The following is a 21,519-nucleotide window of genomic DNA, read 5'->3' on the forward strand; positions in this document are numbered from 1 at the left end:
TACCAATAACAATAACAAACAAACAAACGAAATGATAATAGTAATAATAAGAAGTAAACATTTACATGCACAGTAATGACTAATGGATTGATATTTCCGAGGGGGCTTTAGTCATTTTTATGCGGACTCTGTACATAACGGCGCCATTCAACACCAATCCCTAGACGCCTTTGGTTACCGGAAAAATGGCAGACAACTCAATACAAAAACAATCAAAACATTACATTGTACAATAAGTTTTTGTTACAATACTATAGCTCAAAAAAACTTTAGAATAAAACCAAGAAGTAAGTATCAATAGTATAAAAGTACATGTATTATGTTTCAAGTCACACATAATTGTGTACACATTTAGTTTAAGATGTCACAGAATGCGATCCTATTATTGTATAAACTTTTTCATTCATTAACCCAAATCTTAAAGATCTATTGAAAAACATTTATGACTTTGGATATCTCTACATGTTAAAACAGTCCTGATTATCTTACGATTATCAGTATTTCTAATTATATGCTGTATTTAAATTGATTAAGGGAGGTCAGTGGTATGCTCGGCTTCATTAAAAAGGAAAGGAGTAAGTATTTTTTACTCTTCTCATAATGTATTATAACAACTAAAATCATATTCTTAAATTGATCTGCAGTTGGCATTATAATTTATAATAATATATATTTCTCTTAAATTTTTAACTTAATTTAATAAATAATTTTAGAGTTTCATAGTGAATTATATATTATTTTATTGTTGTATAAAATTGTTAATAATTTAGAATATTATTCATTATCAAATTTTTTTTATGATGCTAAAAGAAAATTTGAATGTAGATTATAAAGTTCTTTAGGATAAGATAAATCAACTTTTAAAATACATATATGCCTTTAGGTTATTTATCAGAAATATTCATCATAATATTAAATTTATTCAAATTATCAACCCATTTAAAATTTCTATAGGGTAAATGTTTAGTTATTACTCAACCATAAGGATTATTTGCGTCTAAGTACTTGGAAAATATTGATTCCTCGTTTTCATTAAATTTATTTGTCATATTTTTGTTGTTTGCTTTAAAATACATTTGACTACATTGTGATAAATTAATCTTGAATTAGTTCTGATACAAATATCAAAATCTGATAAACATCTGTTAATAAATCTAATTTCACATTTGTCATTCTTAACATACTTTCCTACACAAATAATTCTAGTATAGCATAGTACCATAGATGATCTAATTTATAAGTTTTTTAAAGAAACATCTCTAAAATGTTCTTTTATATCTGTTAATAATAAAATATCAATCTTATTATATAAAGTTGTGAATTCGCTTAAATTTTGTAAATTAAATACTTTCCAGACGTTTTGTGAATTTTCATATTGCTATTTTGTTATATTTTTATCAGTAAGAAAACTATAAAAACTTTTTTAGGAGATGAACGTGTTTCATTAAATTTTTCATAACAATCCATATACTCATAAGAAAAAACTAATTTTCTAATTACTAAATTTAAATTTTGAATATTTAGACTTTTTTAAACTAATCTTTTTTGAAGTTATTTAATAATTTATCTAAAGAATTTGATAAAAATTTTAAAAAAATCAATAAATCTTAATTTTATTTTTAATATAATCATATTATCTTCACCGGGTAAATAACGGTTTATAATTTTATTTCATTTTTAATATTCTCAAATTTTTTTATAAATAAATGAGCATTGAAACCTGAAATATTATGACAAGTAATTTGCATAAAATTAGAATTTTTATAAGTAATATTACATATAAAATGTGCAGCTCCTTTATAATCTCTAATTAAGATCATAAAATATTCTTTTATTTCCATAAAGATTTTCTTCGTATAATTGTGTTTGAAATTTTAAACATTTTTCATATCATTCTGTTCCTAATATTTTATAGCACTTTAATTTTTTTTCTCAAAAATTAGAGGTAGTACCTCAAAATAATGATAATAATTTTTAAATTTTAAAGTTTTATTGTGAGGTGTTGGTAATATTATTATTACCATAATATTTTTTATATTCTATTACCTAACTTATTTTATGCAGGAAAACTATTTAAATACATTTTTTTTTTTTTTTTTTTTATTGATCTTAAAATACATCGGTTGCAAAGGCCATTAGTTACAGTTTCTCAGTTTCTTTTAAATTTTTAACTTTACATGTGTACATTCAGGTAAATACAGATATACTTAATAATAATACTAAACACATTTTGTATAAACATTTTTATGTTCATCTTTTGTAATTTAGTGTCTTATACATGTTTCCATAAATCTTTAATTCTACTATCATTTTTGTTTTTTCTCCTATTATAGATAGATAAATCTATGTGTTTAGTTTTTTAAATTTTAGATACTTCGCATAGGTACATACATATGTGTATAATGTATATGTATAATGTGTGTGTATGTTATTGTTTAAATCAACATATTAATTTATGATATGAAACATTAAAAATAACATCGAATAAAGTTCTGAAAACAAGAATTTTTAATATTTTTATTTTGTAATAAGTAGCACAGTTCTTTTTCTGTATCGATGGAAAATCAATAGATAATATTATAAATCTAAAGGGTGGACATATTATTATTCCACAACTAATTTTTTAATTTATATTTTGTTTAAATGGAATGTGTAGTGAACATATTATTTTGATGCTGATAATATCTTTTAAGATTCTTAAAAATGTTCTGTTTGTAAGTTTATACATTATTTTGAATGAAGTATTTCAATTTCTAATCGTATTAAAATTTAAAACTTTTTTGAAATTTTAAAATTAAAATAAGTTAATGAGCAGCGTTTAAAGTATTTTCTTTTAATTTTGTTTAATTATCGTGTACAGTACGAGCTGCTTTTTGTTTTATGATAACACTAATAATAATATGAGATGTTCACGGTACGCTAATATGCAAGAACCGGTAACTTAATAACCGTAATCAGACTACTGCAGTCATTTGTTTCCTAGCTAATTACTGAATATATATACACATACACTAAATGTAAAGATTCATTTGACGTTCGATGTTAATGATAAAAGCGAGACTGAAAAAAGTTTTTAGGGAGAATCATTAACAATTTTAATAATATTTAAATGTACAATTTAAAGTTTTAAAAGTTATTTTTTAAGCTTTTTTAAAAAAATCTGGAAATCAGTAATACCAGTTATAAATTTATAATGTCTTACATACAAGTTAACAAGTATCTGAACAATTTAATAGTATTTCAATCTTAATAAAAATATTTATTTTTTACTTACTGTAGCATTTGTTTTCGTGGCGTAGCAGGAGATCCAGCACTGATTTGAGAAAAATTACTATCGATGTCGTCGATCATTTTACACGTATCAACTCGCTTTTTTGGCGGATCGAAGCTGTTTTTGATGTTTTTCACTGCAACTGTGTCGTCCTCGTTAGCTGGTCGTCGTTTTTTGCGCTCGAGTAATAGAAAATAAATCACTTTTTCAGTGTTATGACTATATAAAAGATTCAAAAATAATAAAATCAAAATTAAAATTCTCAATTTTTATCTAAAACACATTTTTTAGTTAATGTATCACACACATATGTAAATAAATCGCTAATAAAAATATTGAGTTGGTATAACAATGCATATTATTATAATGTGTTTGTTTGTTTTTAATTGTCATTATAATACCGTCAATACTCAATACCCGTATCGGATAATACATTTTAATATACACTTCACATTGACCGTAGTCAATGAAATTCTATTCGAAAATGTAAATAGGTATTATTATTCATACTTTGATATTATTTATTAATTTTGAATTATCATTGTTTAATCAATTTAATGGCTGATATTGAAGTGTGACAAAATAAACAGTTAATTTACAATTAATCACTCGTACTCAATTACGTTTTCATTCAAATAAAATTTATATAGTATGCGGCGTGTCGTATAAACATAAATATTAAGTTAGTCGCTTTTATGCACTGAGTTTGTTCAATGTACATATAATAATATTTGTACATGATATCGATATTATAATACTTTAATATATATATATAGGTAAATACTATGGAAATTCTAATAAACGTCGCGAGATTTAGTGGTATGCGTGTAAACGAGATAATTTTGTTTTTTTTTTATTGGTTCAGGGTTTCTAAATGCGCGTTTAATTCAATAGTGCCACTTACTCAACACTCAACAAAGCAGCGATGAGTTTTTCCCGGTCTTTGAAACAGCCTAAACTTGATATGGCTTGAAGAACGTCGGTGTCTAAGTCGTTTGCGGACGGAATTATATGGGTTTGTATGACATCTATCATTGACATACCTAAGTGCACTTCTCCTTTACCTCCGGCAATAACCCATGAGTGTTTGTTTATGTCTTTCAACTAAAACATATAGATAAATTGGTTTGTACAAAATATATTATGCAAATTTGTAAAAAAAAAAAAATGTTTTTTATAATAAATTAGGTAGTGAGTATAATATAATATTATCACAAATGGTAAAATGTTTGTAAAACTAAAAATTATTTATTACATAGTATTACAACGTGAAAACCACCGGATGGTGATATTAGTATTAAAAAAATATAATAATTACCTATGTAGGTTAATATAGGACCAATTATAATGTGGTAGGTACTTAGCATCCTTATTTTAAAATAAGTACGCGGAAATATGTTTTACATTTATTGTGTTAGAACAAACTTATAAAATGAAATTTTCCAATGAAATAAATAAATATGTTTGCCTAATACATTTAATGAGATTTAAAATATTTAAAATTGATGTTCACAAATTACATCTACCACATTTTTTATAACAATGTCAAACAAAGTAATAACTGCGTAAAATAGTAGTGGGGCATAACTTCATTGCTATAATATTTAAAAGATAAAAAAACAAAAATAAATATATTAAGTATATACTTTTTATTTTAATATTATTCTTATACGGCCATTTATTTATACCATTTAAAATAATAACATTTCAATAAGAATATATATATATATATACACATAATTTTGAAGGATCTTCACTAAATACATATTATATAGTATTAAAAGTTATGCTCAATTATATAGCTAACAAAATACCAATTATGTGAGTTATTAAAAATATAATCAATTATTATAATTTATATGAATTAAAAAAATGTATATAAAATAGGGCATTTGCCATAAAGGTTAACATACTCAATAATTTTGTTTAGTCAAAGATTTATGGACTTCATCTATCCTTATTTGTACAATATAATAAATATATAATTAAATATCAATAACATTTAAAAACCAAAACAATGAAAAAAAAAAATTATAAATATAACTAACTAAAAAATTAAAAAATTATAAATTTCATTACACAACTATTATACGGTTATAGGCTGTAGCGTACAGTAGTATTGACCATTAAAGTCTTCTACTATGAATGAAATAAAAAATAGCTTATCTTTTTGACCTCATGACCACTTCTACAAAATAATATACATGTATGACATTGAGAGGGGCCGAAAAAATATGATAATATGAGGTGGAAAAATACTATAAAAGAGTAACACTTAATACTGAACGACAAAATTTTTTCAAACGAAAATTTGAGTAATGATATGAACAATAAATTATTTTTATTATATTAAAATTTATTATACTCTTAGCATTCTCAATATTATGATGATAATGTGTTTATATTTTATAATCACGATTATAAAGGATTGTATTCCTTGCAACACTTCTTAGTTATTTACAAATAATAGTTAATACTAAATATCAAATAATCATTTAATAGCATTATGCTACAGCTTGAAAATTATTTTTTGTATGTGTCTCGTTATTACTAATAATTTATATTCATAATAAGTATATTATAATTCGTAAACTTGAAATATTGCACATTATAATATAAATAATACTTGATATTATATTTTTACTAACTTTACAATATTACAAGCACACAATAGGTGAAAAATCTTTATTTTTATTTGACCTCTATCTCCTCTCCAAATAAAAATACTCTGTTAACCTATTTGTCTAATCACTAAACATAATTTTTTATTAGTCACACTAAATATTTTAAACATTCGAAACACTTACGGTTAACCGTTTTTCCGGGTTGACTTCGATCATTCCACGAAGCAAGTTTTGACAATCCGGTGGTACAAAATGTGGTATATGAAAAACGCCTTTTTTCACCTTCTCTAACAGTTGGCGCAAGTTGTCATCGTCGAAGGGTAGCGCGCCGACCAGCAATGCGTACAATATTACACCACACGACCAAACGTCTGCTTTCCGACCATCATATTTCTCACCCTGAAAGTTATGTAGGTAAAAAATCCCGTTTAAGTCCCGAGTATAGTTGTAATGAAATATTTTTATAATATTACGAGTATATTTAAAATAATCTTCAGATAAAAATGTGTTTAATTTATATAAAAACATTTTTTACAAAAATGCTTTTCAAACTTAATTTGTGATTTTTAATAATAAAAATAACAATACATTTTTAATCACACCAATGAAATTCATGGATAGTCTCGAAAATGTAAAATAGCAAAAAATATGCATTGATTGAATATTACAACACATTATTATAAAATCGCTCAAATGAATTATGCTAAATTGTTCAAATGAATTGTGATTTTCAAAAATTCATCTAAATGAAAAATCGCTGTATTTTTATTTATATGATAGCCTTAAAGTTCCATAGAAACTATGGTGTGGATGTCAGGTTACAAAGTACTTTTTTTATAATAAAAAAAAAATCACCAAGTTTTAAGTATATGATAATATTATACGTAAGGGAACAAACAGCTGAATAATTTTAACTATTACGGTTTAAATATATTTTGGATTATAAAGAATGTTACCACTGAAAATTCTTTAGTAAATATTCTAATAATTATGTTATTATAATAATCATCAAAGGTAAAACACTCCAATGGCGTAACTGAAATGTATTATAAAAGGATGGTAAAATAAAACATTTATTTTTTTTTTATTTTGTTTATATTAATTTTACTGTTTTATTATATTAATAAAGTTGCAATTGAAATATGTTAAAAAAACCAAGACTTAAATTCAAAGAAACTCTTTTCTTTCTCAGTCCTTTCTCAAGGAATCCCCTAATTGATTCACCTAACAAAAACTTCAAATATGCCACTGAAATATTTCTTGGAACAAAGAGAAAAACGTTATATTGATAGTTCATTAAAAATTCTCAAGTTTTTCTATATTCTATCTGGAGTATACTTGTATATTATAAAGCCCTGAAAATAATTTGAATTAGCCTACTTCACCACTGTGTAGCGTGCAATTATAATTCATGTTGTACAGGATTAAATTTGTATGTATAATGTATATTAAAGAGAAAAATTACTCGGATAACTTCAGGACACGCGTAGTGTGGAGAACCACAACTAGTCTCAAGCATGCTGCCGTTGGGCTGCAAGGATGCCATACCGAAGTCGGCGATCTTGATGTTGGTCTTTTCATCCAGTAACAAGTTTTCCGGTTTTAAATCCCTGTGACTGCGGAAATACAAACAAAATACAACCATTTAATCAAATATTACTTACTATTAAAAGTAGATCACCGTCGAATAAACAATTCTATATTAATTATTGATTAGTATTCATTACATAGATGCCGATTGTCATTTTTACCCATCAAAAAACACGACAAAGACGATCGACCAATAATCAAATTATTGTGCAATGGGAGTGGATTATTTATTTGTATTCAATAAATTTTGATTGCATACTCTATATTTTAGTTATATGACAATGCATCTCTTTTTGACATAAAATGTGACCAAAGAATTTTCTTACACTTATTTAATAAAACATGACAACCGATAACTAAGTGTATATTATATTCTCTGGGTGCACGATTTAACATAACTTTTTTTCTTTTTTTTTGCATTATATCAATTTTTATTACTTTCCTGACATGTCATAGTTTCGTATATAAGATAATGATTTAATAATAATAATGTTTATCTACCGCTTTTTATCGAAATGATCATAATCACACGGCTTCCTGAATAGGCAAATCGAGTACAGCACTGTCGTGTATGTCCATTATAGATATTTATAAAATAATATTTATTTTTTAAAATATTATAATATGTATGTATTTTAATATTTTATAAAGTTATGAGAAAAACATAGTTATTATGCAGATGAATATCTAATTATGTTGTAAAAACTTCAAAGGCCATAAAAAATTTAAATTACTTTTAGGTAAACTTTTTTTTTTTTGTTCTAGGTGGGATAATGTTTAAAGAATCCTGTATTAAATTTTCAAAATTAGATAAAAAAAAAAAAAATAAAGATTTAATGAATTTCTATTTACAACATAATTTGCAAATTTTTGGGATTTCAAAATTAAACACTCTTCAAAACATATTGTAACTACGCTATAAGTCCTAATATTACTTTTAAAACTAATTTAAATTGATTTTCGCACATTATAATATGAAAGTTCATCACATGAGTCAATAGATAATACAAAATAAATATAGATAATCACAATAATCGCAATGAACATTGAACCGTAGCCAAAACTTTTACCTATAGCAATATTTATCACACATGTTCAATATATATGGTTTACATACACGTCATTTTCGTTAATATATTGTCATCATTATTATTACACGAAAATTTTCAAAAATCACTGGTGCTGACAGCGGTGATCATTTATTATTTCGAAACGGATCATTGTAATGTTTTAGTTAAGTGAGTTTCAACGAAAAGGACACGAATATTACAGGGCGAATGTCTATATAAATTATTAGGGCCCTGTGAACTGAGTTACCCCTAAATAAAAATAAAAATATTGTTTCTGTGAAAATTGTTGACAATTATTTAAAATTTAAAATTTAATCTAATATCACACTCGATGTTAAAATGAAAAAATATAAGAACTTTATTAAAGAAATTCAATGCATTGCGATAGGATAAAATCGATTATCGAATATTGTGATGTTAAAATATATTATAAGTGAAAAGTGTATGATTTAAATTTTGGATATATCGTTGGTATAGTATATTGTTCTACATACTAATGTTAAGCAAAGAAAAGTCAATTTTATCTGTTAATGGTACAGTCTTATTAATATATCAGTGGATATTTATATATCTAATTCACCATAAACGTTGTTACATAGATAAATCGCGTTCATAAAAAATCATATTTTATGGTTTTAGAATAATCTTCATAGAAAATTAAAATTGAAAAATTCTAAGTGATAATATTTTTAAAAATTAGAGTTATTGGTTTTATATTTTATTATTTGATTTAAAAATAAAATAATATATATTTTAATTTAAATAGATATTGCATTTTTTTTTTTTTTTTTGAAAGAGAGAATATATGTTTTGTAATAGGTGATTTTATTTTAAGATTATTCAAATTGAATGAAATTTTTATGAATTTGCGTTTTATTTATACTGTGCACGTGGATTAAAGAGAAAAATAATGAATATGGTGTACTGATATACTTTTAATCAACCTTGAAAAAACTATTTAGAACTAAGATCATAATATTTATGCACATACTTATTATACAGTACAATAGTAATGTTGGGTTGAATTTATCATCGTACATTTTATACTGTAAAATAACCACCAGAGATTTTTAACTATTTTTTTTAAATGCATAATTGTATAATACTATTATTTTTGGGGATACCTAACGATAAATGTCCAGGCACGTCGCTCCAACAATTATAATATTCATACGACCGTATAATTACTTCTGATCTTTTTTTCTAGTAGGAATTCATATACGTCTTGTACTACATAAATGTTATGTGTTTCACAAAAGCTTGGGATTAAAAGTCCCGAAAAATAGCTATACAGTATACCTTTTTTTAAAACCTTATTTAAATTACCATCAAAAAAAGAATTAACAATTTAAACGTATTATTATTTTGTTAAGGTATTTATAAGAAATACTAAAACATTCTATATTTTATTGTAGATTTTAATCTGAACAGTGTATAAAAAATTAAAACAATCAATTAATTTTAACTTTTTAAATTTTCTTACCACTATAAAATTCTAATACAACTTAAAACTTTATTGACATATGTAATATTATAATATTTTGCATTTATAATTATATCAACAACTGTGTTTTAATAATTTATTAAAGGTATTCTTACTTTATATTTTCAAGCTTTCTGCTCAATTTATTAAATTATGAGTAAAATTTTCTAAAAATTCAAAAAATTTTGAAAATGTAAAAAAAAAATAAGTATATAAAATGATTACATGCTTAGAAAACAGCGTTCTTATACATATTTGTTTATTTATGTAAAAGAATAACCTCGTAATACTATAATAATACTAAAAAGTTTCTATTTTTATACTGCAAATGTTTTAAGTAAAATATAAAATATGTATGATATTATTACAAGTTTTAAAAATAAAAAAAAAGAATGTATGTTAAACAATATCTAAAAATTATAATTCACCAAATATGTTCATCCCTCCCAAAATGTTTCCATTTAATTTATCCGAATTTTGGATTTTTAAATTTTTAAATATACTCAAAGATTATATTTTTAAATTTTTGTATTTTTTTGATCTACTTTTCTACTTAAGCAGGCTTTTTTTAAAGTAGTAAAAGATCTTAATTAATTTTGGTTAACAAATTTCTATTCTTCAAAGAAATACCATTTTTTTTTTTTTGCTGTTAATTAGTATAGTAGATCATTTTCTGGAAATTGTAATATATCAAAATTAACATTTGAGCTATTAGTTTTTGAACTAACTTAAAATAGGTTATATAAAACTTAAAAATAGATTTAACAGTGGATCTAGTATGTATTATACTTAGACCATGATTATAAATTAAAAATATTGATACAGTAATGTAGATTAATAAACGGTTCAATTCATCATAGCTTTTTTTCTTAAAAAAATTGAAACCTAATAAAATTATTATGGGACTATTTAAAAACAAAATATTCATAATGTTAGGTATTAAGTTCTCAGTAATCTATCAACTTTAAAGAACCAAACAGCAAAAATATTTATGATTTATATTATATATACATAAAAAACACCCTAACTAAATATTCTTTAATTCCTTATAAAATATCATCAATACAATGAATATTATTTCATCTTAATAATATATTACTTATTGTAAAATTTAACTTAAAAATGTTTATTCAATTGTACAAAAATGGAATATGAAGTAAAATTATGGTGACTGGATGTATAAAAAATATACCTATTTCGATATATATTGATAAATTAATTTTGTAGTAATTGGAATGGATAATATACAAATTTTTTTCTTTGGTTAGACTACGTAAATATAAGGCTTAAAACGAAAACAATTCAAATGTGATTAAAATAGAGTTTGTGTAAGCTCATTCACGTCACCTTTAGTACCAATTTTTAACTGTAAAACAGAGTATTTTCAAAATTAATTAAATTAAAATATCAATTACTTCAAAGTTAAATCAAATCCTAACACAAAATTGTTGTTTATATTTTCACAAACAATAACGTATTTAAAGTAAGATACTAAGATATTAAATAAGAAATATTCAGAAAAACTAGGAGTAAAATAAATTCAATTCAATTCTTTAGATGAAGTCCTAAGACAAAAACTAACCATTACCTATTAGTTTCCCTTAAAAAAAATCTAACTTATTTATGTCATATAAAAAACCAAGTTAAGAAAAATATAACTCATAGTAACTGTATAAAAATAAAAAATTATCGTTATAGCTTAAATATATTATAATCAATAAAAAATAAATAAAAATAATAATTATTATTATATAATCCTAGGTTTTTATAAATGATAATCCTCTTTTGAGACAATTTCTGCATTCATATTTATCAAAAAGTCAATTGTATCTTCCTATTCAAATTTGAAACCGAATGTTGGATTCGTTTTAATCTAAATAAAAAACATAGGCATCAACGTCATCATTATTTCTAAACTGTTCATTATGATAATATAAAGTCGCTATTCATTTTTTAGACTGGATGTCAAACTATCTAGTGCCACAGGTATAGTTAGTTATTAAAATGAACCCATCCTTATTAATGATACACCATGCAGTTTAATATTCGCTAAAACCTACTCGTATAGTGTCTGCACTAATATTTTGTTACAAATCGATTATTACGAGATGTTAAATTACTCTTGGTCATGTCCTTTATCATCACATCTCACTTATAATACGTTACTCTATGTTATTATAAATAATCATTTGGCGCCCACAAACTGACCTATTTTATACATTATAGAAGCTGCTCAAAAAATGTAGTCTATGAATTTAATTGAAAATAGTTCGCTAAATTCGTGCATTATAATACTTCAAGCGGTTAATATTCAAACAATTATTGTGTTTTATACCGTAATGAGTAATGACATATACAGTTTTACGATTAAATGCGTCAGTTGAATTAATCTAACTAAAATATTTTATGTGATTTTTTTTTGATTTGTTTACTACTATCTATTTTTAATGAATTTTTTTCCAATAGTACTACAACTTGAAAAATTATTACAATATTACAATTATAGCTGTAATACATAATAATATTATATATAATTATGTATAGCTAATTAAAAGTAAGGATTTGGTGGTAAAATTTTAAAATTAATGAATGGTAATAAACTGTGTACTCGTAAACTGGAGAATTTGCATGTGATTATGGATAAGAAATATGCAGAAATATTTAATGTCTTAGTAAAAAGCGAATTTAAAATTTTTTATATGGTGTAAATTAGTATACTTATTACATAATTTAAGTCTGAAACAGGTTGAGATTAAATATTATAAATAAATGGAGATGATTTTTAATGTGGGTCTTTGCAAGTTGCTTATACCTACAATTTATTTTTCCTTGAATTATGTATGTTCGGAAACAAACTTTGTTAGTTTCTTTAAACGTTGGTGGAAATGTTTTAAAAACTTATTTAACATAACCTAAGAGTAATTCTAATTTTTTTGAAAGATTTTAAAATGTTTGTATGGCTGACAAGTTGTATAATTTGCATGATGTGCACCGAAAATTAATCGGTAGTAACTACCGTTATAACCCTTTAACCCTAGCACGTGACTTAAAAACAAAAACATTTTTTTTTCTAATAATTCTTATATGTTTTTTTATTATCTACATTACATAACTAATACATAAATATAAAAAATATATTCGATGTGACAAATATTTATTTTATGGGCATGTAAAATCCTAACGATCATAAAAGTAATTTTTTTATGTAGCAACAGCCATATTATAATCAATTAAAACCGTATTAACTTAAACTTGTTAATAATAATATATAACTCTACTTTGTATTGATAAAAAACCATAAGATTAAAATATGTGTATGAACATATGTGTAATTATTACAATTATTATTATATTTCGAATTAAAAAAAGTCAAAGTTAAATAGATATTTTATTATATATTCGTTATCACATTATGTTCGTTTTTATTTTTCTCAGTATTTAAAAATGTATACATGAAAATTATAAAAAAAATGTTTACAATTTTATAAACTCAATTTATTTAAATACAGTTTTGAATTTTTTTTTATAAATATTTTAAGTTATTTCTATTCACCACTTTTTTAGGTAGGTATATTAATATCCAATAACCCAATAGTAATAATGGTCAAAGGAAATAAATACGTACATTCTCTTTCTCAATGGCAATGACATTTTTTATTAAAGTCTTTGACTTATAGTTTTGGATTTATAATAGATTGAATTATTCTTAATGTATATGTCTTGTCATGAAATATAAAATATATCATTGCTAACGTTTTGAACTAATGGTACCTAATATATTTTAATATCAAATATTTCGATTTTAATTAAATACAGCTTTTCAACAATAAAAAATTATAGTAAATATAATATATGACTTATTTACATTTATTGCATTAAAAAATATTTCAATAAATTCTAGTACTAAATAATTATAGTTTAGACATAAAATATAACAATCAAATAAATTTACTATGACACACTAATATATGAAACGTATGCTTACCATATTAAATGACTGTGACAAAAATCCAACGCAGATATAATTTGTCGAAAAAATCTTCTAGCTTCTTTGGGCGTCAGTCTCCCCTTTTTAACTAAGTAATCAAACAGTTCGCCACCGGACACATGTTCCAGTATTAAGTATCTGAAATCGTAAGTATATAACTATTATATAATATTAAAATTAAAACTACTGTTATTAACATATCAGGCTTTTGTTATACTGCAGTCAAAAACATAATCATTTCTGAGAATAAATAACGAAATTTAGTGTATATACATATAAATCGTGTCATTGATACATTATAAGCCATGACGTAATGCTTGGAGTTAAACTGCAAGATTTATTGGCTAAATGTTGACCATAAGTTTAATTTTGCTCATTTAACGTAACATAAATTTATTTTAAATATTACGGCATTCGAAAATTATATCATCAGTTATAAGATTTATTATAAAAAAATATTTTCAACGGCGGTCGGTTATTACTAGGTCATTAAGAATTCTGTTTAAATTTTATCGTGCTTTAATTAAAGGTGTATAAGTGGCATTTAACTAAACTACAATTTAATTTAATGTTACTTAAAATTAACAAAGAACATCGTCAAATGAATGTAGTTAAAAATAAAATAAAAATAATTTAATATTATATTGGAAAAGTATTTAATTAAAAACAAAATATTATGTATGCGATTAATTTCATGTTGAACTGTTGAGTTATATAGCAATATTATTTGATTTTTGAATTTTAAAAGATTACCTAAATTTCCTAAAGGCAATTTTTATTTAATTTTCAGCTCTTGAGAAATAAAATACATTTTGAATTGTATAAAAATAAAGTATCACATTATAAAATCTCCATTATTGTAATTCCACAAAGTACAAACTAATATTTCTGTATATATATATATTAAATGATATCCACTAAAATTGAAATTTGTTGAACATTTTATGTCTTGATTGTTATTATTCTTAAACTACAATTGATTTCTTATTAAATACGGGCATTTCATAAGATTTAGTATAAACTCTAAACTGTTTTTCAACCTTTCGGTATTTTTTTTTTTTGCGCTTGAATCGAGACCATTGAGAGAATCAATAAAATATTACCTCTCCAATGTACCAATATTATATTTTTTTAAATTTAAATTTAAAGAGACGATTAGTACATTTTTTTTTCGTCAAATGAAAATATTTTTTGTTTGTTGTTAATTTTTATATCTAGTCTTAAGAAAGAAGTGACTTACACTTTTATCAATGCAATTATACTGTAATAACAAATCGTTGCACTGTTTTATCTTAAAATAATGAATAACATAATAATTGCCTTATTCATTATAGTTTTTCAATTAAGATCCCTAAATGCAAATTTTAGATGTTTAGGAGTTATTAAATGCTGAGTTTTCTAAATCTGAATGGATAGTTTAATTTGCGATTTACGTTAATATGTGATGTTGGATTAGCCGAAAGGTTTTTGACTGAAATATTTGGATTTTTCAGCAGAACTCCATTTTTGGATACCTTATAAATATATGGGCTTGGAAAGAGGTTTGTAAGTACTCGTATTTAGTTTGGAATGCATGTTTTCTGTTATTTATAGTAATTCTGTCTTCGTGTATAACTATTTGTAGAGACTAGATTTATCGAATATTATTTCTAGATACACATAGACATTAAGTTTTTTTGTGGATTTGTTTATAAATAAAACTTGTAATTTGACAATTTATACTTCTTAATGAAAATGTTGTGTCAGAGATTATATTATTCGGCTAGCTCGCGTTATTTTGCCTGTAGATTTTTTATAGCAATTAAAATTATTATTGGATATTTTTACCTAGTATTTGAATCATTGTAAATGGAACATCGTTTACCTATGTTTTATTTTTTTTAAACTACTTTAATAAAATTCTGTTGCTCATTAAATATTTAATAATGCAATCGTTAACAAACACCTATAACTTTATAAACCATCATGATTTTGGTGGATAAATAAATTATAAAAGTTACAAAGATATCATATGGGCATCTAATACCTATAATAGTAGGTACCTACATAACAAATTGTACCGCACCTACGTGCGTTTTACTTAACAATAATGTTGAAATTGTATACTTATGTTTACTTTTTTCATATACCTTATATTTGCGTTATTTTATTCATCGGACAAATATTAATGTACATTGGTTTCGGTTTTCAAACGATATTGAATGTCATTATTTACTTTATCAATAAACTGCATTAGTTCCAAAATCAAAAACCATTAAAATGAACAGCTGTATGTATATACAACCTATCACATTTGTTTTCAAATACTTTGTACTTAATAGTAATTGTATTTTTAAATAATTAATTAATATTGACGCATATACATATAAACAGACATGACGAAAATAAATGTAAAATCGTGTTTATTCATTGGACCAAATTTAATAAATTTGTTTTTGTTTTTACATTTAAAAACTTCATATTTCAAAATAGTATTATTTTAGTAGAAATTTCATTGAAAACTCATCGTCCTTATTAAAGTATGATAGATCTCCAGATTTCTATACATTAAGAAAGACAATAGTGTATGATAATTATAATATTAAAATTTCAATTAAAATATATAATTATTTTGTTAAATGAGAAAGTTTATCTATATTCTATAGTTTAATAATAAAAAATAGTAAGTTTTAAATGTATTTAAAATTATATAAAAAATGAGTTGAAATATTTTAATTATTATTTAATAATACGAGTATATAAATATTGAATATTTGTAATTATGGAAATAAAAATATTATCATCATAAATTAATTCTTATTTCGCCGTTAAGTCCTTGACAATAACAATATGCAAAACACTACTGTGGCATTAACATTATGGTTTTCAGTGAGAAGATAAGTTCCATTATTTTATAGTAGAATTTTGTATGCGATTTCTCAGTAATAATATAATAAGATATTTTAACTCGGATTGGAAGTCAAATGAGTATTATAATTCTTGTATTTTATTTATTGCTAAAACCTTGATATTGATTTTATTTGTATTTATTTTTCCAGCTATTCAAATTATAAACATTTATAATAACTTTTGTTAAAAAGTATCTGAGATTGAATCTCTTTCAGGTATAATAAATTTTAATAACAATGTTAAAAGCAGCATTCCAAATTTAAGCCTTAAAACAATAGGTTAAGGCTTTAAATACAGAATAAAATAGAGTAACTTAATCATATAGTACTATTTATATTGTTGCTGTTAGATATTGCTTATAAAATACCACAAAAATAAAAAAATAAATAAAAAACGAGATACTCGTTTTTTACCATAGAACATCGTATAATGATGATGTATTTGGTACGTCAATGATTAAGGGTTATGATAAGAATTTCACATTGAATTTTCTGGTTTTATAACGCTATTTTGTATACAGTTATATCAATCATTTTGAATAAATAAATAAATATGTATATTGTATATATATATATATATATATGAATAACTATAACTGTATAAGTATTTATTAATATTATTTACGTAGTGTTCAGAATAGGATATCATATTACTAGAGTTCATATTTCTTCCCTCAAATAATATATATTGGAGATAAGATAACTTATTCAAAGCAAATAAATATAATAGTACTATTTATATTATATAATAACTATAAAATATAGGATTAACTTTAATCGAACACGAATGAAATTAAATTCATGTAAACGATTAAAATATTTTAACCACTCGACTCACAAGTATCGTTTGTTTTCGTAGACGTCAGACAAGCCCAACACATGCGGGTGATCAATGAGTTTCATTATTGCAATCTCTCTTTCCACCTGAAACCAAATAAAAACAATTAATAATATTTCAATATTTAACTTCAAAAAAAATTGATGTGTACACTTAAAATTGTCACAAAATATTTAATACTCAAAATTTAAATAAAGTATTCCTCATAATTTGTTTAGTTATAAATTTAAAAATAAAACACGTAAATTAATAATCACAATATTTTATTATAAGCAATTTAAGTTAAAATTTTGACAAAATTCGTAAAATCTTGAACGTTTTTAAACTATTTTACAGTTAGAAATTTATAAAAAAAAATTTTTTTTGTTAACTCAAATTTTAAATTTTAATTCAAACTTTCTCAATAGTATTTTACTCATTATATATATACAAAAAAATACTGATAAGTTACATTAATTATTTATGAGAATTTTAAGTTAAATGTTTACGACATTAAATATTCATTTATATGATAATCATTTCTCTTCAAACTACTTTTCATATTTTGTTGTAATTCATAAATGTATGACTGTAGATACTTGCATTTTTTAAAAAAATAAATTTTAATATGATTATTTTCTATACATGATGAAATATTTTGAATACATTGACACTATATTTTGAATTGAGAAATTTTCAATTATCTTTAATTTTTTTCGATTATTGCCGAAAAAATATTTTTTTTAGATACAATTTTCTTAGATAAATAAACATAAAAATTTAATATGATATGTTTATAAATTATTATACCTGATTTGACTATTTGAGGTACATACGCACAATTTTTTTTAATAGGCATTTGAAGTTCTATTTTATAATATAATTTAAAAGAATTAGACATCGGGGCTTTTTATAATAACTTTAAATACTTTTTCTAGAATATTTTAATAATTGTACTTTATTTTAATTGATAAGTTTAGAACCTTATAAATCGATACAACATTTAAACTCTAATAATAAGCGATAAATATACCAAATTATCAACAACCATTATAGTTTTATAGACAAAATAATTAGGTTAGCGTTACTATAGATCAACTAATAAACGATAGAACAGTATCTATTTCTGAGATGGTAATAAAAAGCCTTCCCAGATTCAGCACACATATAGCCCACTCATTGTATCCACCCTAGAAAAAAGTGCATTAAAGTTAAACTAACAAAAATATCAATATTTAAGCTATAATATTATGTAAAATGTGTTATAATTTAGGTATATACCTAAATAGTTAAATAGCTACATAGATGTAGTATCATTATAATGTGTATTAGCATCTGTTGTAATATAATTATAAGACGGGTCAAGTCATTTAAAATAAAGTAGTTAAGTCCGAATAAATATAAAAGCTACCCCTCAAATTCACTTAAGTCTAGAGTTGTTTTTCTTATTTTATAGGAAATGCTTATCACAATAATTATTCTCAATATATCAGTTGATCATGTAATCACTATCATGTTCCTAGAGTGTATATTGACGGAAATCATTTTTTGAACTCGTCTATCTCACGACTTTCGATATTTTCTTTTTAATAGATCATTTGCAAGGATAAACGTATTGCAGAGCCACATTAACAGTCGGGAATAAAAATGAAATACACCCCGTTCTCATTGCTAAGGTGTAACTTATAAAAATAATTTCAATATTGTATAATATATTATACGCTTAAAAATATAGATTAGTACTTCTAGAACTTAGTACCTACTTCTCGGTTGTATTTCATATTTGCACATTATTTACAAGCACTTCTACAAAAAAAAACATTAATTTAAGAACGAAAAAAAATCATTATTTACATCCAACATAATTAAATACACCTAATATAAGTCCAAGGATGTATTCTCGGTGTTTTCGCCATAAATTCTGCGTTAATCGACATACACGTGCATACATATTTTATACATAGAACCAACCGCATTTCTGAACGTCTTCTTGATCGAAAAATAATACTGTTTTATACATTCGATCGGGTAAACCGGGAATCGTATTATCTAACAGTTGCTGTCTGTGTCGTATTCATAAATATATCACGGTAAATCGAAAAGAAAAAGAGCTACCCTTTGAACAAACTCTCGATATACGATGCACGCGCACGAAATGCTCGTGTGTGTGGGCAGGTGGGCGGGTGGGCGAGTGTGTAAAGCGAGTATGTTATTATTACGTGTAGTAACACCATGCATGTGTGCAAATAATTATAAACTATGTTCTCGAAATTATACGTCGGAGCTCGTGCTTTGTAAAACAATCAAAGTAACTATGTTGCCGCCGCCGCTGGTTGACAAAACGTCAATGAGCTTTTCGCGGTTACCATAATAATACCGATTAATTAACTAATAGACATAATATTGTAATACTGCTTTTCTGAGAAAACTTTCCGATGGTAAGCCAACCTTCCAAGAATAATATCGCCAGCATTTCATGTTCATCGAGCACGCGAACAATGCAAATGAAATTGACATTCGTACACGGCGTGCACGTATATTATTATTATTATTATATCAGACGTTTCTATCATCGTCGTTGTTACTATTATTATATGATTTTCTTTGCGGATGTTAACCGAGTTATTAAATATTAATGACAATAATAACACTACGAACACGCGAAACGACATTTCGGCGTTTTAACGGCGGCGCACAACATCGACACATAAAACATTTGGGGGTGCAGCAACCACCGCTGCTGTTTTTCGGATTTGTTTTCGACTCGGCAAATTTAATAATAAAAGTGTACGCCCGCTTAATTGCGAGGTCACGAAAAATAAATCATGATAATTATAATTGCTGCGATTTACCATAGAAATTGTGTTTTAAGTAAACATAATTAAAATAATTTCTGCTCTAGATATGATTATATAAGTGCCGCAGCCACTTTTAAATATTATTTCTCGGCATTCGTTTCAAAAAGAATAGTAATAATAGTTTAACCCTGTAGGAGCGTAATATATTATCAAAGATTGCTTGACGAAAGGTTAAACTTACTATTTATCTAACGTGTTTCGTTCCCAGTTTAAATATTAATTCTCCTAGGGGAAAAAATAGTCGGGCTCGCTGTATGTGTGAAAAACGAGTAAAGAACGTCAGATACCTGAAAGTGAGAAACGATTCAAACTTAATAACAAAACAGATTTAAAATAGGTAAAAACATACATTAAAAAAAAAAAAAACAAAAAAAAACATGGAACTAGCTCAGCTCCATGTTTAGCATATATTTCAAGTGTAATTCGTCATCACATAAGCTTGCGTACGTGATGGTTAGTGTGAGCAGCTGCTCCTGCCTTCTACCCCACACGGGCTGAATTTAATAAATTTAATAAACTGATATTATTAAATTTATTTAAGCAGTCATTAGTTAGGCGATTGTATTCGAGAGTTAGTGACTGAAATAAATACGATTACAATTTACCTCGAATCTGTGATATGGACTAAAAGATCCACGTCTTTATCATTACCTAATTACTCGTATTTTTACCAACGTTACTGAGAGTGGATAATTGAGTTATTCTGTCGATAAGCCATTATTCAGTGGTATACGTCTTATTGTTGTCGCCGGGACAGCACGTGCAATTCCGAGCCGTTTGCTGCCACGACTCGCGGTGTGCTGAGGATAAAAAGAGTTACTCTAAGCAGTATAATATATACAATTATAGAAATACAATGTAATAAAAAAAACATATATTTCACCACAATGATTAATATAAGAATTGATTAAATAAAAAAAGGGCGCCCAA

The 21,519-nt window shown here is 24.5% G+C and overlaps 1 protein-coding gene across 2 annotated transcripts in view; it reads right to left on the bottom strand.

Annotated features, from left to right (window-relative positions):
• LOC112600462 (serine/threonine-protein kinase BRSK2) overlaps positions 1-21,519 on the bottom strand; it is a 102,855-nt gene that overhangs the window by 36,541 nt on the left and 44,795 nt on the right. For both annotated transcript variants that reach the window (XM_025347693.1, XM_025347694.1), the window contains exons 3-8: positions 17,753-17,838; positions 14,024-14,164; positions 7,361-7,511; positions 6,079-6,294; positions 4,176-4,375; positions 3,275-3,490 (exon numbers count right to left, since the gene is read on the bottom strand). In XM_025347693.1, the coding sequence (XP_025203478.1) occupies positions 3,275-3,490; positions 4,176-4,375; positions 6,079-6,294; positions 7,361-7,511; positions 14,024-14,164; positions 17,753-17,838 (1,010 nt within the window). The remainder of the gene's footprint in view (positions 1-3,274; positions 3,491-4,175; positions 4,376-6,078; positions 6,295-7,360; positions 7,512-14,023; positions 14,165-17,752; positions 17,839-21,519) is intronic.

Source organism: Melanaphis sacchari, unplaced genomic scaffold, assembly GCF_002803265.2.
Source record: "Melanaphis sacchari strain LSU unplaced genomic scaffold, SCAv2.0 Contig64_pilon_pilon, whole genome shotgun sequence".
Lineage (NCBI taxonomy): Eukaryota > Metazoa > Arthropoda > Insecta > Hemiptera > Aphididae > Melanaphis > Melanaphis sacchari.